This window comes from Chelonoidis abingdonii, chromosome 3 (genome assembly GCF_003597395.2).
Source record: "Chelonoidis abingdonii isolate Lonesome George chromosome 3, CheloAbing_2.0, whole genome shotgun sequence".
Classification (NCBI taxonomy): Eukaryota; Metazoa; Chordata; order Testudines; family Testudinidae; genus Chelonoidis; species Chelonoidis abingdonii.
In genome coordinates this window covers 170,640,942-170,661,574 of record NC_133771.1, presented here as the reverse complement: position 1 = coordinate 170,661,574, position 20,633 = coordinate 170,640,942, and the positions used below count along the sequence as shown (strand labels likewise).

Sequence of the window (20,633 nt, the reverse complement as noted above, 5' to 3'; positions counted from 1 at the left end):
AAGCAGTCAAGTTTGATTTCATATTTAAATAGTTTTAACTGAGAATTGTTGGTATTCAGCAATAAATTGCCCTTGTGTTTTGTTTTACTCAGTATTGTCCCATGAGGTCATATGTATAATAAAATCATAATGTATATTTAATATGGTAATGATATATATGCACACTAATATGGCATTTAACTGTGACATTAACACTTTTCATGTTATTCATAAATATCTTTGCAATATTTTACATGTCTGACTAATTACTATCACGTACTCGATATGCTAATTTAGAAAGAGACCATATTTGGTAGTGGTAATTATTCATTTCCTAACCAATCACATAAGTTTTTCAGTTTGTGCTCTTCTTTTTAGCTTCCTTTTTTGCACAAATTGCAAAAGTTCCATCTTAGCTGAAACACCACCCATTTCCTTGTTTTTAACAGGTGAAATAAAAGGTATAAATATTGTTTGGCCCTTCCTTAATAGCTTATTTCTGATCTCTCTAGTATCAGAATAAATTTGGCATAATTCTAGTGAATTTCTACTGGTGTCCAATTGGTGAAAGATCAAACTTAGGCACCCAGTGTTTGATACATGCAGTGTAAATCTTCTGGATAAGAAATACGCTTAGAAAAAGTGCCTCTTTGAAAAGGAGTTTTCCTTTAATTAAACTGGGGAGGTGAAAATGATGAGTATTGAATGTTTAATGCAACATTTTAGATGCCCTGGGTTTTTTTCTCTTTTTTTTCTTTGCACAGTCACCTCATCTTGAGCAGAAATAAAAGGTTCAAGGCTTGTCACCATCAGTTTATAGATAGCTGTTTAAAAATAATGAGATATTGGGTATTGTAAGGCTCAGGGCAGTCTTGCCAGACTCATTTATTTCCATTCACCTTTTGTCAGAATTGCAGACGAAGACATTCAATTAAAAGTTGTCACCTGTTGCATATGACCTAATTTCTACTTGTAGGTGTCACCGTTTAGGGTACTGTGTTTCATATGGAGCCATTTATTTATTTATTTTAAATGTAAAACAACAGTTCACTTGGGAAACATTTTGGGCCATGTTATAAAATGTGGCACCATTTCTGTAGAGGCTACTATTCACTGGCAGTCACTTGTGCAGAAATAATGGAATATATTTGCACAAACCCTCATTTACATGGAAAGATTGACTTTAAGTAGGTTTTATGCATAAACATTGTTTTGTTTTATGCACAAATAATAGTGCACAGAAATTCCACATGACGATTGCTACATGTAAAGTTAAAACTTCTTGCAAAGAAGGAGGAAGTATTATTATCCTCATTTTAAGGCCGGGAAAACAAGGCATAGATAAAGTAAGTGACTTACCCACAATTATAAAGTAAGTTAGTTGCATAGTAAAATAGAGAACATAAGACTACTGACTCCTAGCCAACTGCTCTAATCATTGTACATGCTATATTCCCAAACTAGAATGTTACAAGGATGTCTCTTGTAAATAGTAAATTCCATCCCTTAGACAAATTAGGAAATATCTTTTGGGTCCTGGCTAGGGGTGAAAGTAACTTAAAAGTCTTACCGGTACAGGAGCCCGGCTCTGGGCCCCTAGAAGGGGCAGGGCCTCGGGTGAAGCGATGGGGCCTCGGGCGGGGCTGGGGATCAGCCTCTCCCCAGCCATCCCTTCAGCATTGCCTGGCCCGCGCTGCCTGGGGCTCCAGCGGTGCTTTAAAGGGCCTAGTACTCTGGCCACTGCCGTGGTAGCAGCAGAAGCGGCTGGGAGGCCTGGGTCCTTTTAAATTGCCAGGCCTGGAGCAGCTGCCCCTTTTGCCCTTCAGCAATCCTGAGGAGGGGCCAAGGGGGCAGTGACGCTAAAGCACTGCTGCTGCAGTGCTTTAAAGAGGGTCCCTAAAGCGCTGCCGCGGCAGCAGTTTAGCATCAGCCGTGTACCAGCCCATACCAGCGGCCACTTTTTACTGGTACACTGTACTGGTCCGTACTGGCCTACTTTCACCTCTGGTCCTGACTGACTGTAAAGTAGGAGGAGGATTTTTAGACTTCCTGTGCAACACTGAATAATGTGTTCAGTTGTGCAGGTTGCTATCAGGAAACAAAAACTCTGCAGACTTTCCCTTGCTAATTGTTAATTTAGCTGTAGAGCAAGAAAGCTTTGATGTGAGTAATGGCTTTTATCTTCTTTGATGATTTAGGATTCAGTTTTCAAAAAATAAAAATAAAAATCAATGCCTAATGACCACGCATTTTGCACCTCTGGCTGCATTTTTAGTTTTACCTCACATGCTTCCAAATATGATACCAAATGATTTCAAACACTCACAAATTGGCATCTGCACAATTCAGCACATATACCAAATGTACAGCACTAGCAAATAAAGACAGCTCATGTTATCCTTTTTCTTCATGCTATGTAATTTACTGCACATTTCTAGTATATTGTATGTGTTTTTCCACTGCAAATCATTTTGATTTCAGGATTAACTGGTCTCACAGTATTCTAATCCTAAAGTATAGAAATTACTGACCTGTCTTAATCTATGTGTTGTTGCCCACCGTATCTTCAGATACTTTCTGTCTATAGTTACGGAAGAAGAAATTTTTTTTTTAGTAATTTTGGCAAATAAATGTACAACTCAATGTACATAATATTCACTCAACTTTATTCAGCAACCTTATAAATAAACACCGCACGTCCAGGTTGAATTGGAGCATCCTGTCAGAATGTTGTCCTGAAGGAGAACTGCATCAGAGTCTGCCACTAAAATTCCTTCTGCAGTTTTTGATACTGCTAATCTGGCTTTTGCCTCTAATACTGATGCTACTGCTCTTTCTGATGCTGAGTGAGGTGTTCCTTCAGTTTCCTCTCTTGTTAGTCTCACTGTACAATCTTAAAACAATTTTGGGAGTCTTACAAGCATCACTTTTATAAGTGGGACTAATCCAATTTCTTATCCACATTGTGGTGGAAGAGGCCACAAAGTACAGTAACTTCTGTTGTACATCTTGAGCACATAATTGGAGGGGGAGCCTACCAAGAAGACAATGGTGTGGAACAGAATCCTGACTGCCACAATTCTCCTTAGCTACTATAGGGGAGTTATAGAGGAAGCACAAAGGCAATCCAGAACATCCCTAAGGAAGTTAAAATGAAGGGTTTGATTCTCATCTCCCACCTGTTCTTCATTGCAGTAACTCCACTGACATGAGGGGAGTTAATTTTGATTTACTCTAGTGTAAGTTATTATTTAAATTAATTACAGTAGCACCCATTGCACGCTAGGTGTTTTTCAGGTCAGAAGTAGTCCTGATCACAAAGTGTTCACGGATGAAGACATGCAACTTAAGGAAGTGGGGGAGAGGGATAAAATCTGCTTTAAACAAAATAAAACGCTACATCTCAACTATTGTTGGCAATTTCTTGTAGGCAATCAGGATATTAGAGGGCCTTGAGGAGGGTTTGAAGGAGATGGTAGGGGCATTGTAAATCAGTTCAGGAACTGTGTTCTATGCATAAAGGGCACCATGCAAAGAACCACAAGGATCTTTGTGAGAGAAGTGAACAAATGGGCATTCGAAGCTGGCATCATTAGTAGAATAGAGTGGATGGTGAGGGGCAACATGATCAAGACACATGAGTGATTAATAGGAGGGATAAGGTCACAAATAGCGTAAACTCAGTTCTTAATTTTTGCCAGGGCTTTCCAGGACTGAGCCCCAGCATTTCTGGGCTTGTCACGTCAGTTATGAAAGTACAAAAATTGCTTGAGCCCCGGCACCTCTTTCATTACAAGTTAAGCACTGCTTAAACTTGAGCCAGTGGAGGGGTTTAAAGAATTGGATGATGTAGTCAGATGGATGAGGAAGAAGACCTTGGGAGCTGTATCTCACATGGACTGGAAGGGGGTATATGAGTGTTGGGGAGACCAGAGAGGACAAAGTTGAGATGTGAGCCTGGGCAAGGGTTTAACGATGTGCAAAGAAAGCAAAGGTTAGGTTTTAGAAATGTTAGTGGGATAAATGGTGTACTTTGGACATGGCCTGGACATGTGGGCAAGAGAGAGGGAGTAGTCAAGGATGATCCCCACATTAGGGTTTGAATAAAGGGAAGTTTGGGGCAGGGATTGGCTTTTTTGTTCTGTGTTTGTACAGCACCTAGCACAATGACATCCTGGTCCATAATGAGGGTCCTAGGTGCTATGGTAATACAAATAATATATCATAATATCCGGTGGTACGTATAAATACAGGATTGGATTGATGGAGACAAAGCAGGAATGCAAAAATAGAGTATGGCTTGTCTTCACAGAAACTGGAAATGAAATAACTAAATTGGTTGTAACTCACAACGTAAGTTATTTCAGAGCACGTCTGTGTGTGGACATTCTTTATTTCAAAATAATAGTGCCCTGTTTCATTATTGCTTGAGTTGGTAAAGAATTGGCTTATCGTCACCCAGGCAGTTTATGAGAGGATCAGGAACTGAACCCAGTTCTATAGAGTCCTAGTCTAGTGCCTTAGACACCAGACTATTCTTTCTGGTAAGGTCACTTGAAGAAAACCTTATGTCATTTTGGATTGTGTAGCTGCCTCTTCAAAAAAGTTTAGTTACTGCATGTATTTGTATTTTTCTGTCTCTCCATATATTCTAGCCCGTGACTAATCCTTACCATTTGAGTTTTGTAAATTATGTCTGTGTGTGTGATTTCCCTTCCTGTTCTAACAGGTGATTTAGTGTTTGTAATTAGAGGCAAAGTGGAGTGTTCTGTTAGTTGCTATAGTGTTGACTGCTGAAATCATGTTTTAATTGGTAATTGGTCCATTCCTTTAGTCCATACAGAGATAAAATTCTCATTGACATCACTGGGATATTTCCTGTTTAAGCGTTTCAAGACAAAAGCTGACATTAGGATACATTAGGGGCCAGATCCTTTGCTGATCTGAGTTCACTTGGCTTAAGTTAAGCTATACTCAAGCCTGGTCTACACTACGCGTTTGTATCGATTTTAGTAGCGTTAAACTGATTTAACGCTGTACCCGTCCACACAACGAGGCCCTTTATATCGATATAAAGGGCTCTTTAAACCGGTTTCTGTACTCCTCCCCGATGAGAGGAGTAGCGCTGAAATTGATATTACCATATCGGATTAGGGTTTGCGTGACCGCAAATGGACGGTATTGGCCTCCGGGCGGTATCCCACAGAGCACCATTGTGACCTCTCTGGACAGCAATCTGAACTCAGATGCACTGGCCAGGTAGACAGGAAAAGCCCTGCGAACTTTTGAATTTCATTTCCTGTTTGCCCAGTGTGGAGCTCTGATCAGCACGGGTAGTGATGCAGTCCCAAATCCAAAAAGAGCTCCAGCATGGACTGTAAGGGAAATACTGGATCTGATCGCTGTATGGGGAGGCAAATCTGTTCTATCAGAGCTCCATTACAGAAGACGAAATGCCAAAGCATTTGAAAAAAATCTCCAGACAGAGGCCACAGCAGGGACTCAGCATAGTGCTGCATGACAAGTGCTAAGGTATCATAAGAGGCCGCGAAGCAGTCAACCATGGCGTGTCGCTTGACTGGGCTTGCGATTGTGGGGAAGAGACCCGGCGTAGGCACCAAGCTAGTGCCACGAAATGGAAGGAGGGCTACTTGAGGACACTCCCAGCTATCCCGCAATCCTGCGGTCTTCGCGAAAAGCTTTTGCATTATTGGCTGAGTTCCAAATGCCTGTAGGGTAAACACATTTCCAGGGTGGTTCGAGGGTATAGCTTCGTCAACTTTACCCCCCCTCCTCCCGTGAAAGAAAAGGAAAAAAAATCATTTTCTTGCACTTTTTTATTAATGTTCCACCCATTGTCTACTGCATCGCTGCTGGTAGACACAATGGCTGCGGCATCTGAATATGCAGGCGCACCCTCTCCCTGCGCTGTCCTCCTCGGTGGCAGACATACCAATATGATGCTATCCATCGTCCGTCATAGCCGTGAGTGCTCCTGGCTGGCTCAGATGAGGTCGGACCGGGGGCACCTGGGTAAATAGGAATGACTCCTGGTTCATTCCCCGCTAGGTGGTAACAGAACGGCCTAGTGTACGACTGTTCCTCCTCATAGCACATTGACGGACGATTCCTCCCATCAGCCCCCTCCTTTCATGCTCTAAATATATAAAGATTCTTATACTGCCTGGACTATCATGAGTCCAGCGATGCTGGGCTCCCCCCCCCACCGTTTACTGTCCTGCCTGGACTATCATAGCAGCTGGAGGCATGCCTCCCCCGCATTTAGTGATTAAAAAAAAACTGTCAATCAGTGTTCTTTATTCCTGCATTCTTTATTCTCATCTACCCACAAATGCTAGGTGTGAACACTGCAACGGTATGCCAGGCAGGGCTTGTTGTAGGAACAGGGAGCAGACAGGTGAGCTGTTGCAGGGGCACCCCCTAGAATGCCATGCAGCTGCCATATTTTTCCTGCGGAAATCTGACACGAGCGGCTGTGCTCTTAGTACACATGGTTCTCTAGTACACTTGGCCCAAATTCTAGTAGGACTGACTCTATTTTTAGATACAAATAAAGGAGAAATGACCGGGGGGTGCATTCCCATTTTTGTCTTTGCTCGCCCCAGCGGCCTCAGCCAGAAGTACCCATGACAGCAGCAGACGGTACAGAACGACTGATAACTGTCATCTCATCACCAATTTACAATGGCATGGCAGACGGTACAGAACAACTGATGACCGTCTCTGCTATCTTGGAAAGGCAAATAAATGCTGCTGTGTAGCGCTGCAGTACCGCCTATGTCAGCGGCATCCCAGTACACATATGGTGACAGTGACAAAAGGCAAAACGGGCTCCATGGTTGCCATGCTATGGCGTCTGCCACACCAATCCAGGGAAAAAGGGTGCAAAATGATTGTCTGCCATTGCTTTCCTGCAGGAAGGAATGAGTGATGACATTTACCCAGAATCACCCGCGACGCTATTTTTGCACTATCATGCATTGGGATCTCAACTCAGAATTCCAATGGGCGGGGGAGACTGCGGGAACTATGGGATAGCTACGAGATAGCTACTCACAGTGCAACGCTCCAGAAATCAACGCTAGCCTCGGTACATGGACGCACACCACCAAATTAATGTGCTTAGTGTGGCCGCGTGCACTTAACTTTATACAATCTGTTTTACAAAACCGGTTTATGTAAAATCGAAATAATCCCGTAGTGTAGATGTACCCTCATTTATACCAGTGGCCTCAGAGTATTGTAATAATAGAAGGCTTTTCATTGAAAATCTCAGATCACTTTAATGAGGTGGGCTAAGTACCATTATTATAGGGAAACTGATGCAATGACAGATTGAATTGCCAAAGACACACTTGCACAGTTAGGGTTAGAAGAAAGGTCTACTTACTCCTTCTGTACTATAAATATGTTCTGCAGTATCTCTGTTAATATTATAAACATACTGTGTTTGCTTACACTAATTAACTTTATGACCAGGATATCAGCTGTTAATATAATTCCCCGAAACCGAGCCTTTTAAAAGCAACTTCATACATTGTAATAGTTTGTTTTGGATAGGCAGAGTAGAGCAGGTGAACACAGAGGAGCATATAGTTAATTATAATGTTCCAAACAGGCAAATATACTTCTTCTGTTATGACGACTCTCACAATTGCCATGGTTTACAGGTTGGGAGGTCAGGAACTGGGGGAGAATATATATACACAAAATAAACCTCTCGAGCTTCTGGATTCCCATTCATCACGAAAAACCCCAAATAAACCACTTTTCACTAAGAGTCAGACTCTGGTCTGCTTTCTCACTTTTGAGTAACAAATTACTTTGCAAGTAGTCCTTATAAGACTCCCATTGCTAAGTAAGATTCTCAATGTGAGTAAGAGTGTCAAAATTTGGTTCTACAATAGTTATTTGCTGTTAGGACTAAGCTAAAATTTAAGGAAGCATAATGGTAAATTCTATGTCTATACTAGTAAAAGGTCAGTAGAACCTCAATTTGCTTTTCCATTTACCATTAAAGATATGTTAAAAGCTAACATCTGGGGGGGAGGGGATTAAAAAGTATTTTTACATTAAAGTTAAAAGTAGTTACATTACAAAAGTATGTCATTTTAAATTGTGGTTGTTCAGCAATACATTTCCATTAGATATTAAGAACTACAATACTCACACGTTGGTTGTTGTTTATAAAAGTTGTGTGTATACAGATGTCTAAATGCATGTGCGCGTGAATATATAATTCTGTGTATGATTTTGCCACATTGATACTTGTCTGTATTTCCTTCCTATTGAACATGTGAGCAGCTTGAATGACCACCCTGCACCTTTAAGCATGGGGTAGGGGGAAGGAGTGGCTTGGCTGGCTGGCGGAATGGAAACAATGCTTTATGGCAGGGGGCGTGGGGGATGAAAAACTTTTGCAGAAGGGGACAGCATGGTCGCTGACTCATGCCCTAAGAATGCAGGGCTTAAAAGGGGAAGCTTTGGGCTGAGGCATCTCTTTTACACAAAGCCATCTGAAGCAGGAACCACCCTCCCTCCTTTTTATGCGGGAAAATACCAGGTTTGGTTTAAGACCTGCTGTGGGCATTACACTAGCCGCCCCTTTTTTGTTAGGGGGTTGGGAAGGAATTTTTCCATTGCCACCATATTGACTTGGGTGCAATTGGGGTGGAGGGTGTTCCTCTTCCCCACAGTGGGTTCAGGAAGGGCTCTGTTGATACATGGCATGAAGGGCGGTAGGCCATATGTCACAACTCATTATCTAAGTGTGCAACTGTCAAGTGCAGGTGCTCCACAGGAAAGTTATACAGTGACCAGATAAATGGCATGGAAAAGGACTTAAAAAGAGGTGTGGTTAAAGGAAGAAATGGGGTGGTTGGGGACTCCTATGATTAGTACGGCAGGGAGCCAACTCCTTAACCCTCTTATGAAGAGGGTGGATGGTAGGGTCCTGGCAATGATTTACTAGAGGGACCTGGAAGGAAAAAGAAGGGGAGATGGTGGGAGCCCCCTGGGTATGGTAAGGTCCCAGCAATAAATTTACTGAAGGGACTTGGATGGAAAAAGAGGGGGAGCTGGTGAAAGCCCCCCGGGTAATTACAGAATAAACAGGGGGTTACCTGCACTGAACACTTTTATCCGTTGGGTAGTCCCAGACATCTAATAATAAAGTTGAGGCCTAATTAAACCCATGTCAAATGTCGTCTTCTTTCGGTATAGCCAGACAATGTGTATCTGTGCAAATGCAAGGGAGGAAAAATTGTTCTTCTTGGTAGATTTCTATTATTTTAATTTAATCTTCAGTTTCATTACTTTTTGATTAAACATACTTCTGTCCGATGCGATCCGTCTTTTATCTCTATGAAATCTGCTCCCAAGCAGAAAGAAAGATGACACCTGAATTATGCAGAATTCATTTTCTATCTATTTTTCTTAAAATGCTGGGCAGTTTTTTTATAATTCCACCGGTCTCATATGTGGCTTGCTCTAATCCCCTGCCTTTTTCTGAATGTTCAACCAACAAGCCACTGCCTTTTTAATGGATTTTCTGGCAGTATAGTTTCTTGAATGTCAGTTTTCCTAGGTGGAGATCAAGCTCCTTGGGGGTGCTTATGGACATTTATTAACCATTAATTGAAAATTCTCTGTCTAACAAACTGTAATAACTTGTGCTAATGAATGTATATGCTTAACTTGAATTACAGATAAGCATACACATGTTGTGTTAATCTAATTCTGTTCCTGGTGAAGTTACTCTGGGTTTATACTGTATAACTGAGATCAAAATTTGGTCTCGTGGGTAATATATATATATATATATATATATATATACACACACACACAAATATGTTTATGATAAGGATGTATGAACACTGTAAACACATAGATAAATACATAGAGATTTCATTCATAAGCATGCTTTGATCTCTATGAGTACATGATTGCTTTATGATTTATATAGTGTGATCCATAAATGTATATAGATTAGATGGGTAATTAACCAAAAATGTGTTCCCTGTGTTTAAGTAAGCAAATGTACGGTTTCAATTAAAACCGTATGATTTCATGCAACACTGTCTAGGCTTGGAGATCACTACACAGTTTCATGATTAGCAAAGAGCATGGAGAACTCTTGCATAGAATTGTAGGTTGTGTATTGCAGTTACTGACTTAGAGCCTGGTTTTAATACAAATCTTTCCTCATGCTAGTAACCTTTACTCACAGTAGTATTGAAGTCAATGAGAGCATCAAGTAAGGTGTCTACTTGTGTGAGTAAGAGTTTGCAGGATTGGACCCTTCACTTAATTTCTTCCAGTCCTCAGCAACTAGTGTGTCGAGAACCTAAGCGTGTGAATAACAGAAAGGAAAGAGAGGGAGAAATGGCCGGAAGAAATGTAAAAGAGAGAAGAGCTGAAGAGCTGGCTGTGGGATTTTTGACCCTTCATCAAAATATCCTTCTCCTACCAAAATCCATTTAGTCTCTCTCCTCTTTTGTCTGAAAAAGGAGTGATCACTCTTCCCTTGCAGTTAGCTTTTTTTTTTCTCTCACCAGAGCATGTCCATAGACAGCACACTGACCCTTGCTCTTCTAGCCCTGCCAAAGGTACCCCCAGACAGCAGCGGATTCCAGCATCCCATATTAAGTACAGGACTGGTCCTAGAGAAGGGAGCTCCAGTTTGTGAAAGCCTCATCATTTGTAGATCTTTCTGAGTTCAAGCCAGCTCTGGAAAGAAGGAAAGATGAAGAAGGAAGGATGCGGAGAAGCAGCAGATGATGGGGAAGAGAGAGGACTAGTTAATCAGATAATGAAAATAGAAGTGTGCAGGGAGGACATTGTCATATGTTGAGTTCTTCAGTAGTTAAATCTGTGTCGTCAGATGTTGTGCTTGGCCTTGCCTTACTTGCTGAGGTTTTCTACATAAAGGATGTGTTTCTGCTGGGTTATTCGGACACTCTTTTTGCCTGCCTGGAATCTGTCTGGATGATTCAGAATGAAATAAAAATAATTTGTTGCTTTATGCATGCCACCTACTTTTTTGTGCTAGAGCAACTCCAGCTTGTTTCAGGAAGTTCAGTTCATATAAATCCCGTGCCTAGACATCTCAAGTAACACAAATGTACTACTTAAGCCATATATAATGTGACAGCAGAATACAAATGCTGATTTGGCTTTACTAATATCCAGATACATGCAGATCTCCGTCCTTTGCAGCCCCAACGTAACCCCTACTATCGAGTCATTTCCAAAGGATTTTTAAACCATGTTTGTATCCCTATAATACTTCAAGAGGTTACTCTACAGTTACTGCAGTCAATTCTTTAGGCTGTGTTAATTAAATACATCTCTACTATCACAACAAGTTTCAGTGTTAATTGTTTCTGAAGTTCTCATTCTTCATGGTCCTTTGCTTTATAATGGTAGCCTAGTAAATCTGTTTATGCTTATAACATATAGAGGTTGACAAAGCTCCTACTAAAGAGGACTTTTTAGCTCAGAATCGCCCGAACTGAAGGAATTTTAGGCCAAACCCCGGTCTCAGAGCTGTTAGCGTGTTAGTAGCAAGGTGTTCTGAAAATAATTGAAATATTTTAAAATATCTTCTCCACAAGAAATTATAGTCTAAACTTTTAGCTCGTTTGTATGAAAATATAAATAGGTTGCAAGTACTTATGAGTATTTATATTTTTTCTGTTGCTTTTAATAATTATGGTTATGAAAAAGAAATTTGCTTTGGCTATGCTACAGAAATCTCTCAAAGCAGTAGGTAGAAGATTGTCACGTGAAATGCATCACAACGAAAGTATTAAATAAGTGTGTTTATTTTTCCCATTTCAGGGGTCCGCCTAGACAGAGTACGTGGAGGTCGCCAGAAGTACAAGCGCAGAATAGATGCAGAGAATAGTCCATACCTGAACCCTCAGCTAGTTCAGCCAGCCAAAAAGCCATGTAAGTACATCAGATGTATCAGTTTTTTCTCTGCGTCCAAAACATCAATAACTTCTGGACCCATTTTAAGCTTCCAATGACTTCCTTAGGACAAGCATTTGTCTCTAAAAGGCTACAGTAAATGCTATAATGTTATCCAGTTAACATGAGCATTTAAAAAAATCTTATTAGTTATCTTCATCTTTTTCTCAGACTGTCAGATGAAGCTTTTTACAGGTGGAAGCATATTAATACATGCAAAGAATCCTGTGGCACCTTATAGACTAACAGACGTTTTGGAGCATGAGCTTTCGTGGGTGAATACATCCGACGAAGTGGGTATTCACCCACGAAAGCTCATGCTCCAAAACGTCTGATAGTCTATAAGGTGCCACAGGATTCTTTGCTGCTTTTACAGATCCAGACTAACACAGCTACCCCTCTGATACTATTAATATATGGTTTATGCAGTGCACATTTTTCATTTACAGGTTATATTTATTTTCATTGGTACATAAAACGGTTCATACTGTGATCATTAGTTCATTGGAGCTTCTAGTTTCAGATTTCACAAGAAAGTGATTTTTGTAGTTTTCACTTACTAAATGAGTTTGACTGCTCAACCTCCCAATGAAAATACATTAGGAGCCTCATTAATTTATAGCTATAGAAGGTTAACACACTAGCTAACATTAGATGAAAAGAGGAATGCGCTACACTAATAACAAGCATAGGTTGGTAGTTCTGTCTCTGATGTCCTTATGGGCATTATGTGTATGTTTTGTTTTTTTTTAAGCGTCCTTGAAAAAAAATGAGAGAGAGAGAGAGAGAGAGAGAGAAGAGCTGATCGTTCCTTTGCTAAAATACAAGTTCCATCCTCTTTGCAATTAACAAAAAATAGGAGGTTTTGCTCTGCAGCGTATACAAACTCAAGCGGCAACTGCTAATTCCATGAAGTAAATTTAATTGCATTATATATCTAATGCAAGAGACTACAGAATTAGCCTACAAAGGTATGAATTTCCTACCAAGTACTTGTGAACTCTTCCATGTTTAGATCCAAATTCCCATACACAGTTGTCACTGTCAAGAAGGCTATTTTGCTATCGAAGTAGGACAACCCTTCTCCCTTCCCCCCCATTTAGGGAAAAATAAAAGAAGCACGGAGGTTTTGTGCCCATGACACTACCTAGTGTGTAGAAAACAGTGTCTATTTCAGCTCGTGTTCCCCAGTAGGGGACACTGCTGCTTACAGTACACATGAGCATATGGGGATCTGTAGAGCAAATAAACAGTCTTTGAACTGTAAGCGAAAGGGCATTTTAGCTATGTCAAAAGAAAAACAACCAGTTTTACATAAAATTAAGGCTTAAGTGAACATATGGCATAGTTTCCTTTTGCCTGTCCAAAAAACATTATGCTGATTATACCTTCAATTGTCCAATCTGGCATCTTCTTCTCAGCCTGCATAAGCTGTTTCACCATTCTGTAAATACAATCTAGGGCTGCATTAAGCAGATTTTTCACATTATAATAAAAACTTTCTGATAATACAATAAAATTTAATAAACTCTAAGGCTTAATTTCATTAGCGGTTTAGTTTTGCTGGATACACAGATTGCCAGGTTTTTCATTTACTTTACTTTGTTATTGAGTTAAAATGTTGATAGCCTGCTAGCATACAAAAACATTCCAGTCCTTTAATATAGGCCTAGGTTAACACTATTGTGCTGAAGCATCCACGAAACTGTGTAAACCTGAGATTATTGGGAAGTAATGTATAACAATACATTTAAGAAGATCACTACCAGTTTCAGTAAACTCCATTTGTCTGAGATAAACTAATCACCTTATTAATCATTGTTACCTAAAGACTTCTGTTAATTTTCCTTAGTTCTCCCAATACAAACATTTTTGTAACAAACACTTATAAAACTTAATTTTTGGATCCTGTTAGATAAGTGTCAGGAAACAGTTGAATCGGTTTTATTGAGGAAGTAGCCTGGGAGATTTTCTGGACCCTGACTGATAGTTTGCGCATAACAAAGGCACAGGAATGAAAATTGGGTTCTATTGATTCTAATTAGGGAAACATTAAATAAGATTTACCTAGAAATGGTGCTCATGGCTATTCAATTTCCTACGTGATGGGGCTTTCTGAGAACATTCAGAATTTCCCTACGCCCTATGTACTAAACCTTGCTTCAATACATGCAGCCTTTTTCTCTGTAGTGAAATAACAGGGATTAGGAGGTCTCTTTTAGACAGACCTCTTTCTGCCCTTTTTTGCATTTCCTTTCTTATCTACAGAATCTAGTGGCCTGCCTTCAGGTCTTGTTGTGTTGTCAGAATAATGAAAGTGGAGATTTTGTGAAGCAGAAATGAAAATGTACACTATTCTTGAATCATCTGCAAGAAGCAAATGTTTGATGAAGATGCTGGTATTAAAAAAAAAAAAAAAAAAAAAAGGAGATTTCCAGTCTGTTCCTTGTGTGAGTCTGAAGTGAGAGCAACTGAATTTGTGGACATTTACCTTAGCAATCTGGAGCTCTTGTTCACTAATATACTTTAATTTTAAATATATGGCTTATGTCCCCATCTTCATGCATTTTAATATGAATGCTGGGTCCATTTATACATTTTTTGAGAACAAATGGTAAGAAAAATAGAATTTAGTTACTTTGCTTTTCACTGCATATGATTTGTTGTTAAATTCTTGAGAAAATATGCTGTAATCTTTGATTTTTGGAAAGAATTATGTTTTCTAATAAGTTAATCAAAAAAACAAATAAAACATCTGTTCATTAAAAAAAAATAATATTATGTTGAATAACTATTTGCCACTATCTGTTAAAATTACCAAGTGACATCATTAAATAAGATTATAATTCCCTGTTAATCATTTGATAATAAGTAGAATATTGAAATAAATAAAATAATGATTTAGTTGTCATAGCTCCTACAGATCATATAAACATGAATCCATTCCCTTGTAATAAAACATATTTGATGGAATGCTTTCCAGCTGGGTCTTGCACTTATTTTATGAAGGATTTACATGTATCACAACTTACACAAATTTGTAATAAGTTAAAATACTAATGCAAATAGATCAGAATCAAGGAGTCAATGTCACAAAAGGGTAGTAAAGCATCAGAAATCAGAATCAAGGAAGGATATTTAGGGAAATCTGACATGAACAGATATCTTGGAACCTGTCGTGCAGTCGCTATGCAAGTCAAACTCCCATTTATTTCAGTTGTAGTTTTTTCCTGTGAGGACAGTAGGGCCTATATCTGATATTTGGAAGTAGGAAAAAGTATCAACTCCATCAGCTTTCAGAGGGAGTTGAGGGTGCTGGACAATCTTCTAAGGATCGAACCCTATATAAGTCAAGCCCCGTGATTGTTTATCCCAAGAGATTGAAAGGATTAGTCTAAATCCTCTAAAGGGCTACTCTTTAGGCTCTAAGAACATATGCTTTATGTCTGGCTGATACATTTCAGCTATGCTACAAGATGGCCCTATCATTAAAAGGTAGGACACCTGGCTGCATATATTGGGAAAAGTATAGAAGACTTAAGGGCCCAATCCATCTCCCACTGATGTCTTTCTATTGAGATCTCTGGGAGGTGGATCAGGCTTCTAAAGAAGAAAAAAGACTTCTTTTTGCACCTCAAATTAAAGCTTCAATATGCAATGTAATACTGACAGATTTTATTTGTTTGCAACTTGTATACTGTAGAGTTGCGGGCATCTTGTAATAAGCCCATGCAGTTCTTCTTGCACTTTCTTTTTTGACTGTTCATTCCAATATAACTGATTGCTCCATATAAATCACATGATTCAACTGTATGCAAAATAAATGTTAAATAAATGAAAATGTTACAGATATTAAAAAGCATTCCAAAATAATACAATAACATTTTTGTGTACAAAAGAGCTTTCTCAGATAGGGCCTAATTCTGATGTCACTTATACCAGTTTTACATTGGTATGTTTCCATTGATTTTAATGGAGTTACTCCTGATTTTATCTGTAAATTAAGGAGTATCAGCTCCTTCCTGTTTAAATTTAAAGAAGCAAATTTTGGGTGAGATTCTGAGGTTCTGCACAAATACAGGCAGTAGCCATTTTGTTTCTAGAATACAAGCCCCTGGGACCACAAATCTTAGTATTATCATTTTAAAAGAGCAGGCTTATAGGTACTATAAGATATATAGGATGATAGCTGCTCAGAAACTCTTGCGATTACATGTATTAGGACAGTTTGACTCTGACATCTAAGATAAAGAATGGTATCAGAAGTTTCAGATTTTAAGGATTTAATGATTTGTTAATTGTCTGTGTTATTTTTATTCAGGCAATGTGCAGCTCTTCTTAAAAACACTATATCCAAAAATATAAATGACAGAAAAAGTCTCAGTGTGCAAAACCTAAAACTTATTTCAATCCCTAAAAGTTTTGACAATGATAATTTTATTCCAAATGTTATGATGTAATAATTTTATATGTGCATCTCATCTTATTTTATTTGTAATTTATGTACAACAAATTAGTTATGTTTGCTGAAAATGTTTATATTGGGCCAAGTTAATTTTTGCTCTAACTCCTTGGTGGAGTTAATAGAGTCACATGGGGTAAATTTGGTCACTGTTTTTAAGTTAATGTGAAACTTAATTCACCTATTAGAAAAATAGGGTAACACTATTGGTGATCTTGTAGCATTCTGGTCCATTTTTACAGATAACAAGATTGTCTCCCATTTACTGGTTGCTGAACCAGAGAAGATCTATGCCATGCCTGACCCCACTGTTCCGGATAGTGACATCAAAGCGCTCACCACACTTTGTGACCTGGCAGATAGAGAATTGGTGGTCATCATTGGATGGGCTAAACATATTCCAGGTACATAATATATATATGTAGTTGTAAAACAATGACCGCCTGAAAATCAGCACACAGATTATTACATTACAGTGACAAAATCGGATGACAGATTTATAAAGTTTTGTGTTTAAGACTGTAGAATCAATACAGGAATGTTGATTACAATATATCCTGGACTGGACATAGTAATATTCTTACTATTAAATGGTACTAGCGGAGGTATAAGTGAATGAAGGTTTTAACCTGTTTTTTATTAAAGAGGACAGATCTCAGGTGCAGCTGAACTGCACAGGGCACTAGTGAGAGATATGTGTTCAAAGACATCTGAAATCATGCTCTTTAAAACTCTGTACAAGGCTAATTCCTCTGCACCAGATTAGAGCAATCTGAAGGCTGCACTGTGAACACCCCAAAGCGGTAAAAAAAAAATGCAACTAAAGTTCAGTGTGAAATAAGGGAATCCTGTCCACTATCCCTCTCCCCTGCTATGCCAGCAGGAGTTGGGGAAGTGGCATAAGAACACCTACATTAGCAGGCAGATCATCTTATACTTGGGTGACAGTCTTTGGGAGAGTTAAACTGGTTTTAGGGCCAGATTATGCCAGCAGTAGGGCACAAGGAACTACACGTATCTAAATATTTCCTTGGTCTGTGCAGAATGGACCAGTGTCCACATCACACGATAACATACCATAATTAAAGCTAATTAGCAATCTCAGCAGAGACAGTGGTTAGCAGAAATTATCTCTCAGAGCAAAGATTTGTGGATCTTCTAGGTCAGATCAGAAGCATGTTTTCAATGCAGTGTTTGAGACACTTGTACCTGTTGTCTGGTTGTGTCAGGTCCAGGTAAAAGCAGGCTTCTCTAGTCGGGCATCTGCCTATGTAACCTCCCCTTTCTTCCAGTCACCTGAAGCAATGGGTCAGCATCCCCATGCTGACCTGCTCTGCAGCTGCTGCAAACTCATTCCGTACCTCTCTATTCCTTAAAGATGTATGCCCCTTCCTCTAGCAAGCTGGACAAAGCCCTCTCTTCCACCCCTGCTTAGCTTGTAGTGCAGTCATTCTATGGGTTAATAAACAAATACACTCTCCACGGCTGTCAATCTCTCACTTTTCACAAACATATGAAAAAAGTGTTAGCCTTTTATTTGTTATTTATTTTATTATATTCGTCTTGGTATTCTAGCAGGATAATTGGAGATATTTGTGCATTTCAGTCAGCTAACTGCCATATTGGAGCCTCAGAATACCAACCATTCGCAATGAGGATGGATGTACTTTAATTGCTATAGCCAATATAGTAATGTCCTTTTAGATTTCATTTTATCCCATGGAATTTTCTGATTCACCTTAATGTGAATGCATAATCCAGCAACTTTCTGTTTATCAAAGTTAAAAAATAATGTATATTTCTAATACCATCAGAAATTGCACCCTTATTATAATATTAATAGACTGTATAGACTACATATATACATGCAGCAAGCCAGAATACTGGATTTTGTTAATGCATGGAACAGCAGATAGTAAACATCTACATTTCAGTATGTTGCTTTGTTCCTGAAACACTTTTGGTTTAAGCATTTCTTGTGGTGGTGACTCAACACTTAAGTATTGGGTTTTTGTCTTCCTATATGTCAAAAACAGTGGGGCCCCAATTCTGCTTGGGCTTCTGGTCCTACCATAGTGTAGATAATAATTAATAATAATAATAATCAATATGCTTCTAAAGCATAATTTTACTTTTGTAGGGAGACAGTATCCTACACATGCTGAAATATTTCATATTCTGCCCAGATGAAATGTATTTGTTCAAAGTTTGTACCATGTATAAACATGGTTTTGAATCATGAGCAATGTTTTTCTGGTACAGTTAACTTATTTCTGTCTCCTTAAACTAGTTTGTCTTTATGCTTTGAATGCTACAGTAATTTCTTTAATCAAATTGATGGAAGTCCCTTTCCCAGCCCACACTGAAACCAATTTATTGGTCATGATACGCCAGCTATGTTGCTAACAGTCGTAACGAACTGTCAGGCAATATCGCAGTGAAGCTAATTTGAAGTCATTAGGTGTGCAGCGTTCAGGCAACAATTTGTTACAGTGGTTAGGAACACAGCTGACATTTCTGAATGGCTTTGTTCAGAGCAGTTCTAGATGAGCCCAAGCAAATTGTAAACTAATTTAAACATCACTCTGTATTATACTAGCTACTTTGTCTTACACTGGTTGCTAATAAAGCACCCCAAATTAAGTCAAAACTAGTTAAATAGGTGAGTTTGAGCTTCATCTTCGGAAGATGCCTACATCAGTCTAACGAAATAGAGCACTGGAGCTAGAAGTCAGTCACACACCACGATGATTGCCCCAGGACCTTTTATCAGTTTGATTTGTGAATATGTTACATAGCTTTCTTTTGGAGTGTGGGGTGCAGGGGGAATGGAGAAACTGAGCAATCTTTTAAAAACAATTAAGTGCCATAGTTAGCATGAAAAGCTATTGGACACAGTAAGATGGCATTATAAATGTAAGACCCGCAATCTGAACTAGCTGAGGAAAACATCTATAGTAGGCCAGCCCTGTCTTATGAGACAAAGTCAAAAACACACCTGCCGTGGTAAAGCTGCACTATCTAAGGTTACTTGCTTGACCCCATTTGGGTTAAAAAAAAACAAAAACCCTAAATAGTAAACAAAGGCAATCCTTTCCTAAGCCTTCTGATAAGCCGAGGTCAGTGATAAAATCTGTGCTTGCTGCTTTAGATCACAAAAATCAAAATGAGGAAGAGCTTGACATGTTAAAGGGCAAATGTGATGAGCATGATCAGAAGGTTTTTGGTTTGGTTTTGAATGATGGAATGCTGCTGAACTTCGGCTGCCAGAGCTTAACTAATGACTGGGATTGGCACAAAACAACTGTAGAGAAGCCTGCGGTGGTGCTACCCTGCTGTTGCCTAGGCCAGCGCATGTTTATTCTAGGCAGTGATAGTGGAGCTGGGAAAAGGGACAAGTCATAAAAGGAACAAAGAGCAACAAAGGTATGAATTGTTATATAGCCATAGTCAGCCAAATAAACCTTTAGTGTCAGTCCATTGAATGCAGTGGCATTGTATGTGAATTTGGCTCATTATGTGGGCTACACTAGATCTTCCTTTCTTGCAGTAATTTCTTCAGGTGTAATATGATTAAAGGCCCTTCATTTCAGCTGTGTTAGAACCAATAAAAGACTAAGTTGTACTGCATTGTAATTCAATGGAAACCTTTATATTTTGAAAGACAACTTTACTGTGGAAGAAAATAACATTTTTTTTAGCCATTATAAAGAGGATTCTTTCTTGAAGTTATCTACAGAAAGTAATGTGCTGTACGCTTTTGATGCCTCCGTCTACACCATTCTCTGTGGAGGTCATCTCCTAAAATTTGCTTTAAATTATATTAAATTCATATGCTATCATAAAATCATTAGAACTTCTGAATTATTGGGACTATTCTCTAACAGCTGCTTTTTCTGAACAAAAAGTGTCCAGTTCTACAGAAGGAAATATTGAAAGAAAAATATGTATGGAAAGGCTTTATCAGCAAATAGAATTAGTCTGCTCACGTTAATAAATCAAATAAATGGGAAGTGTATTGTTATGAAACATGACCATGTCTTATCTGAAGAAGCAAAAGAGCACAATGGTATTAAGAAATGCTTGACTTTAGTTAGAGGAGCGTAAGGGCACAAGAACAGATGAGGGTGCCCTAATAGCCCTTTTTAAGAATGACAGGGCCCCGCCATTAGCATCCTTTTATATCCTTGAAATTGCT

The 20,633-nt window shown here is 39.1% G+C and overlaps 1 protein-coding gene across 6 annotated transcripts in view; it reads left to right on the top strand.

Annotated features, from left to right (window-relative positions):
• ESRRG (estrogen related receptor gamma) overlaps window positions 1-20,633 on the top strand; it is a 501,342-nt gene that overhangs the window by 418,707 nt on the left and 62,002 nt on the right. For all 6 annotated transcript variants that reach the window (XM_032786258.2, XM_032786259.2, XM_032786260.2 and 3 more), the window contains exons 4-5: window positions 11,842-11,952; window positions 16,678-16,839. In XM_032786258.2, the coding sequence (XP_032642149.1) occupies window positions 11,842-11,952; window positions 16,678-16,839 (273 nt within the window). The remainder of the gene's footprint in view (window positions 1-11,841; window positions 11,953-16,677; window positions 16,840-20,633) is intronic.